This window comes from Pteropus medius, unplaced genomic scaffold (assembly GCF_902729225.1).
Source record: "Pteropus medius unplaced genomic scaffold, Ma_sr-lr_union100, whole genome shotgun sequence".
Lineage (NCBI taxonomy): Eukaryota > Metazoa > Chordata > Mammalia > Chiroptera > Pteropodidae > Pteropus > Pteropus medius.
Window position 1 is genome coordinate 8,846,820 of NW_024350927.1, and position 20,387 is coordinate 8,867,206.

Below are 20,387 nucleotides of genomic sequence, written 5' to 3' on the forward strand. Positions count from 1 at the left end.
GTCCGACTGGTACAGCCAGAGGCCATTGCCTTGTTCCTCCTGGGAGGGTGGACTAGGAGCCTTATTCAGCAGCGCCTACTGGCCCAGTGTGGCGTGGGGTCCCACAGTCGCCTGGGGAGGGGGAGGCAGGTGCTGGGTCAGGAGTTGGGCTTGGGAGCCAAGTCCAGTGCGGCCCAGGAGGGAGGCGCAGCCCTGGTGCTGGGAAGCGTGGGCCAGGCAGTGCCCGGGGCTGGAAAGACCCCTGGTGTGGATGCCCCTCGGTCCTTGCTGCACTCGCTTTGTGTGAACGGGCGTCCCGATTTCATAAGAAAAGTCAACAGGAAAACATTTCCCTGAAAATAAAAAATAAAAAAAAGCTCGGGTTTCAACTTCATGGAAACTTCCGTTGCTTTTGTGCATATCATTGAGTTCCGATGGAGAGCCAGGCACCAAGGACTCGAGTGCAGGCTCCCTTCCCTGAGCAGTTGGCCAGCGAGCAGCTGAGTATGGGACCGGGGGCAAGTGCCATGACCAGGGAAGCACGTGGGCTGTGTGGGCTCCGGCCGGACCCTGGAGCCTCCCAGAAGCCCTCCTGGGCAGGCAGCTCTCCCGCCAGGCCTCAGGTCTCTTCTGCTTACAGGTGTGGACACCTGTGTGAGTTCTATGGCTTCCGTAATAAATTACCACAAACCGGGTGGCTTAACCCAAATTTATTCTCTTCCAGGTCCGGGGGCCAGGGTCACGGTGTGGGCAGGGCTGGTTCCTTCTGGAGGCTCTAGGGGATAATCCATTTCTCTGCATTTTTCATCTTCTAGAGGCCACCTGCATCATTGGCTGGTGGCCCCTTCATCTTCCCATCTCTCCCTGCTTCTGCCGTCACCTGGCCTTGTCTCTGGCCCCTCCTGCCTCTCTTGTAAGGACCCTTCTGACTGCATCCGGCCCATAGGGCTAATGCAGGATAATCTCCCACTCCAAGGTCCTCAGCATTAATCACGTGTACCAGTGACACAAATGCGGTGTTGGGAGACACCCTACCAGTGAGCTTTTCATGCTCTGTTACGTTTAAGCCCTTTGGTCTGTCTCGCGTTTTGGATGAATCTTTTCCTCTCGTGGAGCTTGTATCATTACGCGTCGTTCTCTTGGAAAATACTGCTTCCGAGTTATCAGATCTTCCAGATCTTGACACGTGTAATCACAGTTTCCAAAGCTCGCTTTCGTGGCCGGCACTACCCCTGTCTTCGGGGAAGTCTGGGAAGTATGAAGCTGTCAGGCTCACACCGGAGGGTCCAGTTTCCCAATTCTGATTTTTGCCTGAAAGCTCAATTTTTATTACACGTCTTTCTTGAAGTGACAGGCTCATTTTGTTCACGTTGGAGAGGTGTCTGCCAAGCACGAGTCCGAATGAGCATGTTCTGTTTCCCAGCCGTTCTCTTCGGTGAAAATGGTGTGGCCGCAGGACCGAAGCAGCTGGTTCTGTGCGAGTTCCCGCCCGCAGCGGGCTTGCCCGGCCCGAGAGGCCGCCGCCCTTCGTTTCCCAGCAGATTTTTTATTTTTGGCATTTCCCATTTCATCACAGGATGTTGAAAATGCCCATACTCAAGGGTCAACGTGTAGTAAAATTCATAGTTTTCACAGTTTCGCCAAGGACATTCTTAAATGAAGCCGATGCATTTTTTTGCTGTGAGCGATGCATTTTTTGCTGTGAGCGGTAAGGGACACAGGATGGCCAGCAGGGCCTGGTGCCGTGGCCTCGGGGCGTGCCGAGGCCCCCACAGCTCCGCCCACTGCTGCCTTCGCTCCATGGGCGCCAGTGTCAACACGATGAAAAAGGCAGATTTCATCTGGATGTGGTGACGATAGCTTTGACCTTGCGGAGCCCTTGAACACCCCAGGGACCCTTGGGTTTGGGGACCACATGTAGGGAACTGCTGCCTTAGGATTCTCCTTGCTTGTCATTTTCATGGACAGAATTTGGCCTCTTACCAAAGCCAAGAGTTTAAGATTCTGTGTTAGCTGAAGGAAGCCTCGAGAAGGTTTAGATTCCTGCCTGGCTGGGAGGCAGACAACATCCCCAGTGAGCCAGGTCTCCAAGAAGCCTGTCACGCTCAGAACCTGTCCCTGGCTTTAGCAACAGGAGACATTTCATGTAGCCGAGCCTTCGTGGGCGACTGGCTTTAGGGTCCATTTGATGACATGCGGACCCGCTGGTTTTTGTTTTGCCTGCTTTTCATGTGTGTCTCAAGGTGGGTGCTCCCTTCGTGGCCTCTGTCAGCTTTAGGCTGATGGCCTCCAAGGCCTGCAGAAAAGAGTATTTCCCTCAGCAGAATCAGCAGAAGCTCAGTGGCTTTGACCGGGTCATGCTCCCCAGTCCCTTCTAAGACAGCCCTAGTCCCCAGGGCCTGCTGCTCTTGTGCAGTGCTCGACCTCCACAGCTGTACCAAGCAGCCGGGCGCCGAGGCCAGGGTAGTGGCGCTCTGGCCGGCGCATGGCAGAGGGGCACGTTTGCCCGGGGAAGGCGGCGTGGGCGCCAGTCTGCAGCTCTGGAGTCTGCAGCGTGGCATCGCAGTGCGGGTTTCGGGATGGTGGTTCCTCTGGGATTCAGCGGGAGGTGGAAAACTCAGAATTGCTCGAGCACTTACAGCTCTTACTTATTTGAACACGAATGGTGCAGGTGACCCTAGAGGCCCAAGTGACGCTCAGAGCGGCAGCATGCATGACTGGCACAGGGTTTTCGAGCAGAACGTGCTGGTGCCTCCACACCCACAGAGAGCACGCCGGCCTGGAAGGGAGTCGATGGCGTTCCAGTGTGTCCTGAAGTGGCTCGATGGGCCACTGAGCAAGCAGGTAAAGACGTTTGTTATTTATTGTCAGACGCGCATTGTCACCGCGCCCATCTGAGAGGTTATTGGTTTTCCCTCATTGATTTGAGTCTCACTGCTGTACCCATTCCCTTGGGCCTTGGCCGTGTTTGGAGGCAAAGTGTCCCGTCAGCAGAGAACACATGACTCAGCGACCTGGTCAGCACTTTTGACACTGGGTGAAGGATTCTCTCTGCCCGCAGTGGGGCAGCTGCAGAGCCCAGGTAATCCGATTTCCTGGGTTATTTCTGAGCCGGGTTGCTGGCAGGAAGTGGCCTTGAGCGTGGCCGAGCGCCATCTGCTTTCGGCCTGGCAGTTAGAGCTGCAGGGGCAGAGCCCTGGACAGCCTGGCGGAAGGCCTGTGCTTGGACATACCACAGTCTTCGGCACGCTCGGGCCCTGGCTCTGTCCATCTGTGGCCTTCGGCTGCCCACAGAACCCCACGTGGTCGAGTGTCCTCAGGAAGCGTGGCCCGTGGGCGTGCACAGGAAGGGCCAGGCCTGCTGCTGCGAACGTGTAGCCACCTAGAGGGTCTGGCCGGGCAGGACTGGCCTCTGCGGCTGCTAGAGCGACTCTCCAGGCCCGCAGTGCTCGGGGCGCGGGGGCCGTGGAGACCGTGCTGCCGTTAAGTCACTCGCATCCCACGGCTCAGTGCCGCGCCCGTGACAGCACCTGCTGTGCGTGCCACCGCATTGGGTCCTGCGGTGGCTCCTGCTTTTACAGCGCCTCTCTTGGCATGTGACTTGTACCAATTCACCTCATCCTCACAACAGCACTGTAAGGTGGGTACCGTCATCACCCCGTTTCACAGAGGGGGAAGCAGAAGCAGAAAAGTGAAGCCGTTGCCCAGGGTGACCGGGCTCTGGCTGGCCGGTTGGGACTCCACCTGGATGGACTGGCACCAGTGGCCCCGGCCTTCCACGAGCTCACAAGATAGTGGAGAGCAGTCTCCTTGTCCCTAGGGAAATTTATGAAGGAAATTTTATATTTTCCCATTTTGTTTTATGTAGTTTTGAAAAAGTAATCCCCATAGTTCGAAATTCACAAAGGCACACAGGGCAGTGTATCATCCCAGAGAGTCCCCGAGACACCCAGTGTCCCACCCTAGAATATAGCCAGTGTTGCCTGATTTTTGTACAACTTTCCAGAAATTCTAAGCAAATACAAGTAAATATACCTGTATTATCTTGCTTTATAAATATTCTTGATGTGTGTTTTAGGTTGTGCATGTGTTACGGGAAGAGTTTCTCATTCTTTCTTAAGGCGGCGTGGAGTTAACTTTGCATGGGTAGCCGCCGTCTCTGCCCAGGCCCTCCTTGCTGATGAGCCCTCGGGCCTTTTCCAGCCACTTGCTGTCACAGGCACTGCTGCCCTGAGTAACTTCATTTACGTCCCATTTTCACACACACGCGTCTGTAGACTAATTCCTACAAGTGTCATTCCTCATCCAAAGTCACGTTAAAAGGTATTTGAGACCCGATTATGGGTCGTTTGTAAAAGCACACTTTAAACGTAAAGGTGTAAACTTTACAGCGACAGGGTGGACAAAGGAAAGCGTGTGAGCACCAGGCCCGAGGCGGCTCTGAGGCCCGGCCGACGCTACGCAGGGTAGACTTCAAGGCGAAGGGTGTTCCCAGAGATAAAGGCGCTCGTCTTGATGATGACACTAATCTGGGAGATGTGACAGCCCTAGATGTGTACGTGGCTGTGTCGGGGTCCCTGGGACCACCCTCAGGTTTGGCGATGTTCTGGGCGGACGCAGTGTGACCCAGTGTATAGTCAGCTTCCCAGGGACGACTCATCACAGCAAAAGGGCACAGGGCAAGTCAGCCGCGGGAAAGGCCTCGGGGGACGTCCGGAGGAGATGGGCACAAGCTTCAAGGGCCCCCTGCCAGTGGGGTTCCATGGGACGCACCGCATCCCCAGTAACGAGTGTGACAGCATGTGGGAAATGGTGCCAGCCAAGGAAGCTCCTTAGAGACGCAGCACGTAGGGTCTCTAAAAAAGAAAAGCTCGGGTATTTTGGGGATCGGTCACGTAGGCACCCACAGCCTTGCACATACCCGCATTCCAGGTTCCCAGTGGGAGGCCGGCACGTGGCATAGCCCTCTGTACACACAGGCCAGTGCAGTGAGCCTCGCTTGTCCGTCAGGTGGTGGGAACCTCCGAAGTCTGTGTGCCAAAGGCCAGCCTCGTGTGCCAGCCTCGTGTGCCAGCCTTTCAGTGTGTAACCGTCAGGCCTGCTGTGATGACTTTCGTGTGCACAGCACCCAATCACACGTGAAACAAATTCGTGTAGACTTACAGGGACCTACTCTCAGATCACCCTCGTAACTGGAGGTTTTTAACTCTCTTCTCTTAGTACTTGACAGAACGAATAGACCAAAAATACCCCAAGGACTCGGGAGATCTGAACACCTCCATCAAGCTCCTGGACCTAACTTTCATCTCTAAAACACTCCACCCAACAAATAGAACACACCGGCTTCTCAAGTGCACGTGGAATATTCACTGAGATAGACCATATGCTGGGCCGCGAAAATAAGTCTCAAATTTAAAAGGGTTGAAATTATAAAGAGTATGTTCACTGACTAATGCGTTATTAAATTAGCAGTCAATATGATAAGATAGAAAATTTTCGAATAGTACAAAATTAACACACTGCTAACTAACCCACGGGTCCAAAAAAATTCATAGAGAAACTGTAAGATAATCTGAGTGAAGGAAGAACATACCAGTTTGTGGGGCACAGCTATCGAAGTCCTTTGAGGGAAACTTTTAACTTTATGTGACTGTAACTGAAAAGAAAAAAGGTATAAAATCTTTTTTATACCTCTGCTTCCTCCTTAAGACTCTAGAGGAAAAGAACGAAAGAGACTCAGAGAAAATAGAAGAAGGAAGTGGTAAATATATGGGCGGACATTAATAAAGGGCAAATAATACAGAGAATCAGCAAAGCTAGAAGTTGGTTCTTGAAAAGGCGTCGTACGGACAGCTCAGGGGTGATCGGGGTATTGTGAAAACTTCCGTGCTAGTAAGTCCGTTGCCAGTGGAGCAGTCCCAGGCCCTCTGCGGAGCCCAGCGGCTTCTCCGCGATGTCTTGTTGCTCTGCCAGGTGTGTAGACCTGACTTCTCGGTGCTCAGAGATCAGCTTCTCCTTTGCTGCTACCACCCCGAAATAATTCTGGCGAGTCGAAGATTTATTAGAGTTTGTGGTTATAGCAGAAGGATGTATTTGGTTGTATGTCATGAAAAAACCCATCCAAAGTAGCTTAAGGTAGAGGTGATGTGTTAACTCACATGACAAACAAGCCCGCAGTTCGCATAAGCTTCAGGTGTGGCTTGATCCAGGGTCTCATGTGATGTCACCTGGACTTCTCTATTGGCTCCATGTGCTATCAGATGCATCTGTCTCTGCAGCCTGGGCCTCTGTGTCTCCTTGGCTCTGGCGGGTCAGTGCTGGGGGTGGCTTCAGTGTCCTGAGAGGGAGCTCCTGGAAAGGAAATGGATAGGAAGGGATCGGGGGGCTGCATGGCTTGTTCTACCAGGATGGTCGTTGGCCCCTGGGGGATGGTTCGGGCCACTGGGAACCCTTCAGGCCGATCCCTTTGTCTCCTAGGGAGTGCTGGAGGTGCTGTCGGAGGTGGGGTGCCATCTTCGCGTGTCTCTCTTTGATGTCACCTACCGACACTTCTTCGGGAAGACGTGGAGGACCACGGCGAGGCCCGTAGAGCCACCGTCGAGGCCGGCATCCAGGATCGTCTTTAATGAGGTGGGCCCGGTGGCAGAGGGCAGGTGTGAGGGGCCCTGGGGCGTGCAGGGTGCACCCTGCCCTGGGGACACGACCAGCGCAGCTCAGACCCCCGGGACACCGCCGGGCAGCAGCGCTGGCCGTTGCCAAGCTGGTCTTAGGGCGGGCACCCCACTTCCAAACAGAATCCTGTGGGGCAGCCGGGTGTCTTAGCTGTGACTGCGCTTGCAGCATGGGCGGGGATGGGGCGCTTGGGCTCTGGTCACTGTCAAGGAACCTCAGGTGCTTAGAGCAAAGTCAGGAAACTGCTGATCTCATTCGATCGCCCATTTTTCCTTCCGCTCCCCTCCCCTCTCCTCCCCTTCCGCGTCCTCCTCCTCCTCCCTTTTCATTCCTTTTAGTTTATTTCTTTTAAGATGAGCAAATTGAGACTTAGAAGTGACCCGCCCAGGCAGCAGGTGGCAGGGCCTGGACTCAGACCCATGCCTTCCGCCTCCAGACGGGGCGGTCGCGCTGACGTTGGCTGATGGCGTGACTTGGCCCACGAGCTCTGTGCCCGGCCACCCTGAGCGTTTCCCACCCATGTCTTGCCACACCGGGTCCACCACACTTAGTCAGGGCCTGCCCTCTGCCAGTGCCTGTCGGGCCCCCGGTGCCGGCGGTGGACGAGGCGGGCACGGCACTCACGGTATGGGACTTGGGGGTGACACTCAAAAGCAGGTCACAGAGTAATCGCAGAGGTGATAGGTTCTCGGGAGGGGACCGGTGTGCTGTGGCCCCAGAGGAGGACGGGAGACTGGCTTTGGGAGGGTGCCGAGGGAGGCCGGGGTGGAGCCAGCGTCTGCGCCGGGCCCTGCGGGAGGTGCGCGTGTGCGCAGGTGGGAGGCGGGGTGAGGGCGGGCGCTGTGGGGGCAGGAGCCCGGGGGTGCGGGGGCTTCTGGACGCAGTGGGTCCGCGTGGTTGGAGCCATGTGGGTGCTGGTCCCAGGTACGGAGAGACCGCTGCCTGTCGATGAGATCTTTCTCGTGCGTGCAGAGTGAGGCCACAGAAGCCCGCTGTGACAGTTCGCACAGTGAGTACGGAGGTGGTGATGACCCTAGTCATCCTTGGAGACGTCTCTGCATAACCCCAGCCCGAGGTGCCCCCTTCTTGCTGGGGACTGTCCTGGCCCAGACACGAAGCCGCAGGGGGCTGGCTGAGCACGTGCTGCTCTCTGCATCGGCCACCTCCCAGAGTTGGGGCTTTCTGGCGGGCATGGGTTGATGCTGTCGGTGCCCTGACTTAACAGGGCAGGAGACACAGGATGGGGATGAAGCCCCCAGAAGTCCCCAGAGATCGAGAAGGTTAAATAAAGCCATGGGGAAGTGTGTGTCCTGGTGACTGAAAATGTGTCTGATGTTAAAGTGGTCACACAGTTTGTGCAGATGCCTCATACAGGTCCCTTAAGGATCCGTCTGGTCAGCCGAGTCGGAGAGAAGGGTCATGTGCTGCAAGTCGCGTGTGTGACCGGCCAAGCCCTCCCGGTGCTGTGCTGCTCGGGGCGTGCTCACCTTCACTCCACTGACAGAAGCGGCCATGGCCCTGGGGTCGCCGGCAGCCCGGCCTGCGCATGGCCTCCGCTGCCCCTGGGGCAGGCCTCCTAGGGCCTGCTGTTCGGATCTCTCTCTCGTGTGTGCGGTCGGGCCCAAGGCAGCTTGGTACCGTGACATGAATGATGAAGGTGGTGACTTAGCCATCCTTCCCGGGGAGTTACTGTAGACCGGGTGTTAGCTCACAAGCACGTTTGTCATTTTGTCCCCAGCATTCTCCTCTGGAGGTTGGTATTATGTCCCCCTTAAAGAGTGAGCCAGCGGGTCACGAGGCCATGCATGCGGCACAAGCAGTCGGGCCTGGGATGGCTGGCGCCACGCCTGGGCTCTGTCCCCAGCGGCGGTTCTGGGGTCACCTTTTAACGTGCATGTCAGAGGTGCTTGCGGTGTCCATTTGGAAGTGTCATGGGATGGACTGAGCTCTGCAATCAGGACAGGAATGCTCTGCCATCACTGAGGTTCCGAGATGAGGCCCCTTCTCCATGTCCTTCACCTTAGGGTGCTTGGGACCTGTCCTCGTCCTTGTAGCGGAGGCAGTCATGACCCGACAGGCTCTGAGTGGAGGGTCTGCTGTCCACCCTGAAGGAACGGCCTGCAGACTGACGCTCCTCCTGGACTGTCCAGGGCTTGGCATCGTGTCCGGGAGGAAGCTTCTGTTGTCATCTGTTGTCCCTCTGCCCTCGAAGCCGTGCGGGGGGCCCTGCCATGCACAGGTCCGAGTTGGGAGAACCGAGACGCGGTCCGTGTTCCGAGCCTGGGGGCTGAGCACCTCTGCGGCCAGCCTCGGCCATTCTGCCCTTTGGCTCCTGTGGTGCTGGATGTGAGGACGGGACATTGGGTCAGAGAGGACCACAGTCCTTACGCCCTGCAGTCTTGGGGTTGCTGAAGGGGAGGATGCAGCCAGGGCAGTGTGGGGTGCACAGGGCCTTTCTGGCTGGGAGGCGGGCGGAGCGGACTCTCAGGGAAGCGGCGTTCCCAGCTGCTATGCCCTCAGCCAGCAGCAGAGGCCACTGGCGGCCCGGGAATGAGGCCGGAGCCCTGGGCAGCATCTTCCACGCCCCACCCTTCCCGTGTTTCATCGATGTCCAAACACAGAAAAGTAGGTTTTGTCCAAGTTCAGTTAGCTCAAGAGAGTTCCCCGTCGCCGGGTGGTGTCACGTGTGCACGTGTCTGCACGCGTGCGAGCGTCGCACTGTGGAGCTCTCCCTGGTGGCGCCCACAGGCAGGAGGGTCTGCTTGCGGCTCGTCAGGCTGAGGGTGGCCCTGCCACACACCGTCGGAGACGGACATAGTACGGTTTGCCCTCTTTGGAGTTGGGTGGTGACCTCTTTCTCTTTCCCTTTGACGAATCACCCGTGTTTTCCGGGCTTTACTGATCGGCGGTGGCTCGGGGGTGGTCTGGTTTCAGGTCGCCGCTGCCAGCAGCGGGGCGCCTCGTTCAGATTCTGTTTGTCTGTCCAGCTAAACGGGGCTTAATGAATCATCCTCGTGTGCTTGGGTTTTTATCGAGTTGTAGTGTCGTCTGCAGCCCTGAAAGAAGATGCTGTTTCATTACTTTGCAACCTAGGTCCCGAGGAAAGTCTTTGAAAAACGAAGTCTTGCCTTGAACCCGAGCCGGGGGTGTTTCTGTCAGAGATGGGGCCCGGCCCAGGCTCACAGTCCCAGGCCTCAGACCCCTGGCCTGCGGGTGGCGCCCTGCTGACCGGCCTGGGCCTCTTGGCTCAGAGCCAGACCTTCGCTGGTGGACAGGGACTGCCTTTCCCTCCCGCCTGGCGGGCCAGTTCATCCGGCCTCTCAAAAAGGATCCTTTAAACACAATCTGGGAGGCCAAAGCCCCGTGCAGCTTCTCTATTTTCTTCCAGAGATGGACATGATTTCCTGTAAGTTCTCTCTTTAGCTGAGTGCGCTCAGGCTTCTGGGGACAGGCTCGTTTTCCCTGAGATGGAGTGGGGGGTCCTGGCGGCTCTGTGCAGATGACCAGGACCAGACCGGGCTCAGTCCTCCGGGGCTCCCCCAGCCCGGGTGTTGCTGGGTGACGGGCAGGCGGGTCACAGGTAACTGGGTCGCTTCTACTTCCCACAGCTGACTCGCATGTCCTTCCGTGTCAGGGAGAGCACTGTGATGTCCCTTAGTCACAACGGAACACGGTGGACTCCGGGGAGCCCGCCAGATGCCGCCAGCAGCCCTGGCCTCAGCCCCTAGGGCACGCTGCCTCTCACGGCCTTGCGCAGCCGGGGGTTGGTCACGCGAAGGCCAGAGTCGTCCGCTCGGCTGTGTCCCTCGCGCAGGGGCCTCTTTCCTCTCCAGCTCAGCGGGAGCCAGAAACAGGGCTTGATAGAAATGGTTTCTAGAAGGAGAAACACTTTCTCCATGATGCGTCCTGTGCTGGGACTTAGCAGTGTGTTGATTTCACTGCCTACCATTTGGGGACAATGGAAAGCTTTAAATCTGTCAGTTATGTGTCGTCATGTGTTCATGGCAGTAAACCGGGGGACATTTTTGGTTCAGGTCGTAATTGGGCTTGCTTGCTTACTTTTCTGAGTGAGCTGAGGAGCTGTTCTTTGGGCCGGAGCAGGACTGGCATTGGCCTTAGGTGTAGGATTTGATATAAGATGGATATGGGCTAATGTCCTGCTCTGTCACTTATTCCTGTGAGATTTCAGGCGACATATTTAAACTCCTGACTCCAAATTCACGCATCTGTGCAGGAGGAACAAGAGTGTGCATCTCATAAGGGTCACGTGAGTATCAAATAGCATGTTTGTCCCAAACAGGCACCCAGTGAGCAGGAGGTGTTCATTCAGCAGATGTAGGTTGAGTGTTGGCCGGGCCAGGCTCTGTTGGTGAGCTGGACGGGGTGGACAAGGTGGATGTGACTGTTTCAGCCCAGGTTGATGTTTACATTGTCACTCTAGGGCAGTCCTTCTCAGCCTTGTCGCACTGACATTCGGGCTGGACAGTCTCGGTGGGGCTGTTCTGTGGTCACGGCTGTTCAAGCAAGGGTCAGGGGTAATGTGCTGTTCATACATGGTCGGGGGGGGTGGCTGTTATTCGCATGGGTCAGGGAGGATGGCCATGCTGTTTGCGTGGATCAGGGTGGGCTCCCGGATGCATGGAAGCTTCTGACTTTGGAGTCAGATCTCGCATTCCCCAGAGGACAGTTTTGCTTCATGGGGTTCACCGTGCTTGGAGCCTCGTATCCAAGAAATACCTCTGAGCCTCAGGTGGCAAGTTGAGCTGGCAGACAGAGGTGGCAGGAAGCATTTGTGAGATATTTGCTTTCCTGAAGATATTCTGTTAAAAGTTTATTTTAAAAAAATTCTTCAGAAAGTGCCAGTTTAGCTTCTGCTCCTCTCTTCCCTGGCCTTGTCTTCTGCTTGGGACTGAAGAGCTACATGTCACTTGGGGGAGGTCCAGTGACAGTGCTGTTGGCAGTGTGTGGCTGAAGCCTCTTCATGGAGGCACACTGTCAGAGGCCCAATTTCATTTCTGTCATGTGGGTGAAGAATGGGAACTTGGCCCTGCAGCCAACGGTGTCCGTGTTTTGAAGATGAAGGCACTAAGACGGGGGCGTCTCAATGACGCGTTAATCTGTTGATCCTGTCAGGGCGGAAACTCACCCGGTGCAGATGAGCGAGGGGATGTGGGGTGAGCGAGAGCCCCACTCTCCTCTCAAGTGGCCTCCTCTTGCCGCTGATTTGATGGGCTTCACTCAAACTTCTGATCTTGCCGTTTCGGTGGATGGAAGGCTTTCCTCAAAGCAAGCCTCGTGGCCTTAATTAGCCGTCCTTAGGCTGAAGGGCTTGTTTGCAGGTTTCGTTCAGCTGAGCGCTGTGGATGTCTGGCCGAGCCCATGCGTGTGCTGTAAGGTGAGAATGGCGCCTGGGGACCAGGTGAGCCACCTGGGGACACTCGGCAGGTGACAGAGGATGGACGCTGCCGAGTCGTGTGGTGTTTTCACGGCGCTCTTCCCAGCCCGGAAGGTCAGGAAGTGATGACTGGGAAAGAGCATGCATCCTGCTGGTCAGGGCGACACAGGGACAGCCATCCGACCTCCATATGCTGTCCCCGCTCCAGATGCTGCACTTCCAGTGGCCGACCCTCAGAGTGGAGTCTCTGGGGACAAACACCGATGGGCTCTGCTGTGCTTGTTTTGTCTCAGAATAGTTGTTTCCAGTGGTAAACGCAAGGGAGAGGCAAGAGCCATCAATTGTACTTGGGACATGCCAGAGCCGCGGGCCCCGCCGCCTGCAGGCGGAGCTCTTCGAGGGTGACTTCCAAACTGAGCGGCTCTCGTGGCTTCGCATCAGTTTCAAAGGTGCGTTTGACTTCTGGAAGGAAGGTGGCAAGTGTCCATAAACACGGAGTGTGCAGGTACAGCTATAAGAGGCGTGACAGCGACAAACTCGACTGTACGGGGCGCTTTTAAGCTCTTCTCGAGTCTTGGAAACAAACATAATTCTCCCTTGCTCCAACCGCCTGTCAGCCGTAAGTGGTCATTATTTCATCATTTCGCAATAAAAGATAATAGAATAACGATTTATATCTCAAGGCTGATGTTTTAATGTGTCTCTCCGTTATCCTGGGCGGACAGTTTGTGATTATGGTAAATGTTTTCTCGGTGACACCATGGTAATGATTGTTAAGGGGATTATTCCGAGTTTAAATCCCCTGGCAGCAGCCCCACCTGGCCCTGCTGTACCTCTTTCTGCCTTGGCGGGGGGTGGGAGGTGGGATGGGGGTGGGGGTGGTCTTTGTGCTCAGCTGGTGACCCTACAGCTGGCCTTTGCCTCTGGCACGGACTGGGTTCCGGGGACCACTCCGGGTCCAGAGCCCCAGCTGAGCGCCTGTGGACACGTGGTCCCTGTCGATTCACAGAGCCAGTCAGATCCTCAGTCCTTTTCCTCTGTGTCTATGACGTTTACTGGTTTTACATAAAAACAGCTGCATTGGGTCTCATGCGCTAGGACGGCAGCAGAGAAGGTGCCTTCCTTCCCGCGAGATGGATCGGGCTTCCTCCCCCGCGGGGAGCAGAGGGCTGCCGTTTGCATGTTAGGGAATGGGAAAGCTTTCAAGAGCAGTTTGACTATCATCTGCTTGGCTTGGGTCCCAAAAAATCTTGTAGGAAAATGATCTCGACGTAATTTTTGTCATAAAAAAATGTTAGTTGGGCTCAGAACTGGGGATAATTACCAGCACCTTAACAAGGGCAAGGATCTTGCCTAAGCAGTTAGTGCAGATGCAGCTTCTTAACAGCCACGGAAAACGGGTCAGAGTAGGTGATGGCAGGTCGCGGCTGATGTTTTGTACAGCGAGTGCTACGTAAAATGGCTCGACAGCTGTGTGCTCGCAGTGGCCTTGGCCTGTCTGGGTCTCATTCAGCCAGCGTCCCGCCTGGCGGGCGGGCGGGTGCATGGTCTCCCTGCCGCCGCCTTCTCCAGAGGGCCCGCCGTCTGTTGGCGTTTTCTGTGGCTGGAAAGTTCCTAGAGCAGCAGCAAACGGTCTGATGTCCTGGGGGTTAGGCGCTCTGGGACGAGACGCTGTGACCGTGCCCGTCGTCTTCTCTGGCGCCCTGGGAGGCTCGCGTTCTCCACGCGGGCACGTTGGTGTTTCCGTGGCGATGGCCCGGGGGAGCAGGGGGCACGCGGCTCCATTCACCCTCGCTCCCTGCTCGGCGCGATGGGAGTGTCCAGCCTGTCACAGAACTTCTGGTTTCTGTCCTGCAGCCCTTGTACTTTCACACGTCCTTAAACCACCCCAACGTCGTGGCCGTGGTGGAAGTGGTCGCCGAGGGCAGGAGGCGGGACGGCACCCTCCAGACCTTGTCGTGTGGCTTTGGCATCCTCCGGATCTTCAGCAGCAAACCGGAATCACCCCGCTCCGCCTCCCAGGACAAGCGGTACCTGCCCGCGTCTCTCCATCCTCGGGCTTTGCTAGCATTTTTCTGCGTGGATTTAACCGCTCATCCCTTGGCCATAATAGAAAACTTTCAGTCTGTCCGCTTATGTTGTTTGTAACAGTAAACCGGGGGGGATTTTTGGTTCAGGTTGTAATTGGGTTGGCTTACTTTTCGCTGTAAGCCGAGAGGAATGGTTCTTCGGGCTGGAGCGGGACCGGCGTTGGCCGTGGTGCACGGTTTGCCGTAAGATGGCTGTGGCTAACGTCCTGCTCCTGCATTCAGCAGATGTAGGTTGGGCGTCTGCTGTGAGCCAGGCTCTGTTTGGGAGCTGGGCACACAAGGTGGACAAGGCGGGTGTGACCGTTTCAGCCCGGGTAGTCACTCTGGAGCAGTCCTTCTCAGCCTTGGTGCCACTGAGGATTTGGGCCAGGCGGGTCTCTGTGGCGGGGGCTGTCCTGTGAGCGTGGCTCTCTAGCAACACGCCTGGCCTCCACCCACTGGATGCTGGTGGCGGCATTTCCATAGCGACAGCAGAAAATGGCTCCAGATCCTACTGAGTCATTCCTGATGGAGAACCACTGCCCTAGGCACACGACCGTGGAAATTGCTCCAACATTGTCTTCTTTGGGGTACTTGAGAGCGTTCTAGATTTAGTCTCCTGGCCTTGCTTCTTGGCCTGGGTTCTCCGGCTGCATTAGGACGTGCTGTTGGCATGCGGGAGGCGCCGGGCCGAGAGCGCTGGGCGTGTGAGGAGCTGAGGCTCCCCAGCGGTCTGTCTCCGCAGAGGACGTGACTGAGTTCAGAAAGCGCCAGGAGCTGTGACAGGGCGTGGCCCACGCTTTCCTGTCAGAGGAGGGGCTGGCGTTTACTGACCAAGGTGCCCGGGCTGACGGGCGTTCCCCGCTTCTTGTTTTGCAGGCTGAGGCTGTACCACGGCACCCCCCGAGCGCTGCTGCACCCGCTGCTCCAGGACCCCGTCGAACGTAAGAGACGGTGCTCGGCCGTCCTCGGTGCCACCGCACACCTGGCGCCTTTCCCGAGCTCTGTCCCCCGTACTCCTGCCTTGTGTCCTTCTCAGTGTACATTACCAGCTCAGCTCATTTATTTAATAGACTTGGCAAAATGTATTACGGGCTTGGGTTTTTGGCATAACTTGAGGGACTGAAACTCACTGGCCCGACAGGAGGGTGCTGCCCCGTGTGGCTGACCACGGGAGGGGCGCTGCCCCGTGGCAGCCGCCTGGTGGGAGGGCGGTGGCCTCCTTGCCTCGAGGGTGATAGCTTCACCCACGGGATGATGTAGTGGCTGTCCATCACTGGCCGCTGTGCCTTCCCGCTGTGCCTCACCGCAGAATGACCTGCGGGGACATCGCCACCTCGTGGCAGTGCTGCCTCCCTTCTCCCACAGGCCCAGGGGCCGGGGTGCCCGCCTCAGCAGCCGGGGTGCCCGTCAGGGGGATGCCAGCCAAGAGGGACGTGCATCCACGCTGGCCGCAGCCGAGTGGGGGATGGACAGGAGGGGCAGCTGGCGGAAGCAGGGGAGGGGCTGGCGGAGACCAGCGTGGGGGGCTCGTGGGGGGCGTGGCTGGGCCAGGTGGTTGGAGGCGAGTCTGTTTGGGACGGTGGCTGCCATCTCCTCCGGATGCTGCCTGAATTCTGACGGGAATTGTGTATTTGCCACATGGTCTATGTTGAAAAGTCAAACCAACCCGTCCTCTCTACCCCTTGCTGAATTTCGATAGAGGAGCCATCAGTCAGACTCACTTTTATTGATAAAGATGGGCTTTTAGGTTTTCAGTTGCCCTTCGTCATTACTTTGTCAGCATTTTCTCTCCTGAGGGCCCCTTGGGATCAGGACCCTTTACCAGCGCGTGGGGCCACCACGTGTGCTCACGCCTGATTCTTGGGTGCTGGGGGAGTGCCTGCTGGGGACCAGCCATGGGGCCAGGAGCTCGTGTCCTCGGTCGGCGGTGCCATAGCTTTACAGGTGTTTCTGTTGGGTGCTGTGTTCACGTGGTTCGGAATACACAAAGCGTAGAGAAGTATAAAAAGGCTCAGCGGGGTCCCCTTTTCTCCGCTCCCCACCCTCACCTGCAGCCCAGGAGCGGAGACCTTTCTCTGACGTCCCGCTGGTCCTTCCAGGGTGTTTCGATGGGTACAGACACGAATGTGGACGTCTTGTCCCATTTTCGCCCCACTTTTACTTGTCCCAGACGTCCTCTATCCCCGTGACGACTCATCCTGGAGAAGGTTCGTGTCAGTGCATCGAAAGCCCCTCACCGTTTCTCAGCCACGTGGCGTCTGGTGGACCCGCCGTGTGTGCGCCTCAGCCCCCCCGGTGGGTGCTTGGGTGTTTCTGTGAGAACAAAGGCTTGCAAGCCTCGCTGCCCCGGACAGCTGTCTTTTGCAGGTGCAGGAGCGAATCTCGGTTGAGTTCCCGGGAGTGGGATTGTCGGGTCCCTGGGCCGCGCAGCCACGGTTCTGCCACACTCCTGCGTGCCGTCCACAGAGGTCCTGCCAGCTCGCTCTGAAGCCAGCCACGTGGGAAGTGCCTTTCAGGGCATTTCACATTTTAAAGTAGGCGGGTCCCACGTTTGGTGTGGCGAGGCTTTAACAGCACAGCTCCCGCTGACGGCTGTCCCTGAGGAAGGTCACGGTTAGCTCTCGCGAAGCTGCGCCCCGTGCCTCGGGTGCCCAGGCCCTCTCGGCCGAGGAAATCAAGCCCAGGCAGGACCGGCCCCTTGGTGGGGTGTGTAGAGGACACGTCTGCGGTCCCTGTCAACCCCAGGGCCCGTGATTCTGAGGCGCGCCCTTCCTGCGCCCCAGGCCCTGTGCAGGGACTGTCCCCTCCACCTTCCCCTCGCGGAGTGGCCGAGCCCCTCCCAGCTGGCGCTTGCTCCAGACCTTACCCTTCCCCAGCGCCGCGTCTGAACCTTTCTCAGGCTGCACATCCTGTTCTCCTGCGTGTCACGGGTGTGGCCTGTGTCTTAGCTGTCGCCCAGAAGAACACCCCCCGCCCCCTGCCCTAGAGGCCTGGGCTCCGTCTTGGAGTCCCTGGCCCCCCAGTGCCTGGTCCTGCTGCTTGGTGGGGCTCCATGGGTGCAGGTGCTGAGACTGAGGGGCGGGCCTCTGGCCGGAGCGCCTTCCGGCGCCCCGATTACAGCCGAGAGGCGAGGAGGTGAGCGCTGGAGGTGTTGTTATGTTGTGTCGTTGTTACTTACGTTGTTATGCTGCATCAAAGGCGGGCATCTCTGAGAGTTATTGAGGATCGATGTTTTTTTCACCTTTTGGCTGAACTAACAGAGTCATAATAATTCCCATGTTTCTCTAGAAAAAAATGTTTCCTGTTTCTGGTGTTTATGTCTCAGAGTCTCGATTTATTGACTAATTTGGCCAAAAGTGTCTTTGGCTTCCGCTGTCACATAAGGCGTTTTCTCCCCCAGAAAACAAACACATGACCCTCATCGAGAGCTGCAGCCTGCAGTGCACGCTGAGGCCGCATCCGGCCCTGGAGCCCGCCTTGCACCTCCTGCCTGAGAACCTCCTGGTGTCCGGTCTGCAGCCCGTGCCTGGCCTCCTCCCCGCTCACGGAGACACGGGTAAGGGCCGCTTCGCTTCTCCCCGCGCCGGGCGTTGGCCGGTCACGGTCAGCCCTCAGGCGTGGGCTGCGGGGCGGGGCGGGGCCGGCGGCGATCGCGCTGAGGTCCCTTCCCCAGCAGTGTCTCGCAGGTCACTTCTGTCTTCTTCCCATGGGGCGTGCTCTCGGGGGAAGGTGGTTGGTCTGTCTGTGGCCATGGCCAGGACGTCCTGTCGCTGGATCTCCATGGCGGACCAGCCTGGCGGCTCGATCACTGTCGTTTTAACTGTGGTACGACAGGTGCCGTGTCAGATTTGCCGTCGTCACCGCTTTTTAGCTTTGCGGCCACTGGCGTTCGGCGCGTTCACACTGTAGTTCAGGCGTCACCACCGTCCATCTCCCCGACCCTTCCGTCTTCCCCACTGGCACTGGGTCCCCGTTAAACTCTAACCCCATGGCACCGCCCCCGCTCCTGGCCACATCCTTCACCTCTCTCCTCTGACCGTGGCTGTTCCAGCCCCTCATGGGATCTCAGCACTTGTCCTTCTGTGACAGGCACGTTTCACTGGTCACGCCACCCGCAGGATTCGTCCACGTGTCCGAATCTCCATCCTCTTTGAGGCCGAGTGACATCCGCTGTGTGGCTGGGCCGCATTTCGTTTATCCGTCTGTCCGTCAGTGCACACCGGGCCCCCCTTTGGCTGTTAGTTTTGGAAACCGAAATTCGTGGGAAAGGTCCAGGGCTCCGTCTTGGTGTGTCTTAGAAGGTGCTTCTCCGTGGAGGGTGGGGTCAACCCCTCACAACTGACATCACGGCAGGGGTGCGTGCTCGCGTGTGTGTGAGTGCGTGTGTGTGTATGCCGCTCCTGGGTCCTGCAGATGGGCCGCACGACCTGGGCCCTGTGCTCTTTCTGGGTACTTCTGGAGGCTTTTTGTCTGGGTGTCTGGAGGAGGGACTGTCCCAGCCACCCATGGGCGCCGCCAGGCCCTCTCGTCTCGATGGCGTGGCTCCCTGCCCCGCTCCAGCGGGAGCAGGTGTGGTGTGTCTGGCGTGGTTGTGTAGCCAGTGGAGGGGTGTGGGTCGCCGAGTGTTTGGCTTAGGCCCCGAAGAGGCTGAGCTCCGCTCCAGCACGGGGACCGTGTCGGTCGTGCTGGTCCATGCTGGGTGCAGACGGTGGCTGTCACGCGTTCCTGGCACGGGTCCGCGGGGCTTGGCACTGCCACGAGGTCGCTGTTTCTCCAGTGTCCCAGCACGAGGCATTTAGGTAAATTCACGGATAGGAGCTCGTATCTGGGTCACTGAGCTTATCGCCCCAGAGCCCCTGTCGGAAGTCTCATCACCCTCTGTAGTTGACCTGTGTCCTCCTGTGAGAGAGGAGGGGCTGGAGTCACAGGGAGACAGAGCGAGGCCTCAGGGTCATGGTGGGGACTGCGAATGTGAAGGCCCGTGGCCCCTGCCCCTGCCCCTTGCATGCACTGTGGCGAGGTGTGCCACGTGAAGACTGAGGTCACACCTGCCTTACGTCAGCCTACGTCGGTCTTTCTGACCTGGGATCCGGGCGTTTAGACAGAATGTCCTTGGGGCCCGAGGTGTAGCCATCACTTTGTGACTCGTGGCAGTAGAGCTACAGATAACACATTAAAAGGCCGATGCTTGGCCTGGACCGCTGCCACGCCGTTCCTGGAAAGCGGGGTCCGAGGTGCAGGTGGCCCGTGCTTGGCTCCTAGTAGCTGATGTCACACTGGCGACTCCAGGGCCACGTCACAGAGCACAGCTTTGGTTTAAAGAAGCACGATTCCAGCTCCTCATCCTTAGAATTCCTCTTTTCAACAGAGCTCTTGCCCCATTTGCCCCTGTTAGGCCCCGCTGGTGAGGAGTGGCCAGCCGCCGGCTCGTCATTCGGCAGCGGTGCCGGAATGTCGCAGAGACCGATGGTGATTTATGTTGTTGTCTGAAAACTAATGACCAGGGACTCGGAAGCGGAGGCTGAATGTGCTGTGGCGGGCGGGAGGGAGCCGGCTTGCTCTTCTGGGGAGCATGGACGGAGGGACACAGCTTCCCGTCATGTTCCGGTGACCATCGGAGAGGACAGTGAAAACCTGTCTTGCTCAGCCTCCGTGTGGGGTGCCACGTGGCGTGTGCCCTTCCCAGCCCTGCAGGCTGAGCTGCTCCCTGACGGGCGTCTGTACCCTCCGCCCTGGACCTAGGGCCTTTGTGACCCGCTCTGGTGAAGGTCCCTTTGCCAGATGGTGTTGGTGGCCCTGGAAGGGCCAGGGCCGGGGCTGGCCTGGTGTCCGGGTCGGGCCATCTGCCAAATTCGTGGAGGGTTCGATTTGATTTTGGTGCTGTATTGGGTGCTAGACATTTGTTCATTTGTAAAATGCCACAATATAGGAGGATTGAGTGGTTTTTAATTAAAACTTTTGTTGAGGTCATTGTGGAGTCACTATGGCTTTAGTAAACAACATAGATCTTGTGTGCCTTTGCCAGTGTCCCAGACACAGTGCAGCATCACGGGCAGGACACCGACATCCACTCAGCCATGGACCCTCTCACGTCCCCCAGTGTGCCTCTCATCTGTGTGGGGATTGAGCGTTCAGAGTAACTTTTGACTTGGGAGTGACCGGGAATGACGGTCCTTAACTCTGGTCACCTTGGCGGCAGCCCTTCCTCCTTGAGCAGCAGTTCAGAGGGAAGCTCAGAATTGTCCCGTCTGGCAAAGGCCACTGATTCC

At 57.5% G+C, this 20,387-nt stretch overlaps 1 protein-coding gene across 1 annotated transcript in view; it reads left to right on the forward strand.

Moving 5' to 3' along the window:
• NPHP4 (nephrocystin 4) overlaps positions 1 to 20,387 on the forward strand; it is a 94,204-nt gene that overhangs the window by 3,159 nt on the left and 70,658 nt on the right. The window contains exons 2-6 of the mRNA XM_039842036.1: positions 2,651 to 2,823; positions 6,457 to 6,609; positions 13,904 to 14,076; positions 14,995 to 15,059; positions 17,519 to 17,674. Of these exons, the coding sequence (XP_039697970.1) occupies positions 2,689 to 2,823; positions 6,457 to 6,609; positions 13,904 to 14,076; positions 14,995 to 15,059; positions 17,519 to 17,674 (682 nt within the window). The 5' untranslated portion in view covers positions 2,651 to 2,688. The remainder of the gene's footprint in view (positions 1 to 2,650; positions 2,824 to 6,456; positions 6,610 to 13,903; positions 14,077 to 14,994; positions 15,060 to 17,518; positions 17,675 to 20,387) is intronic.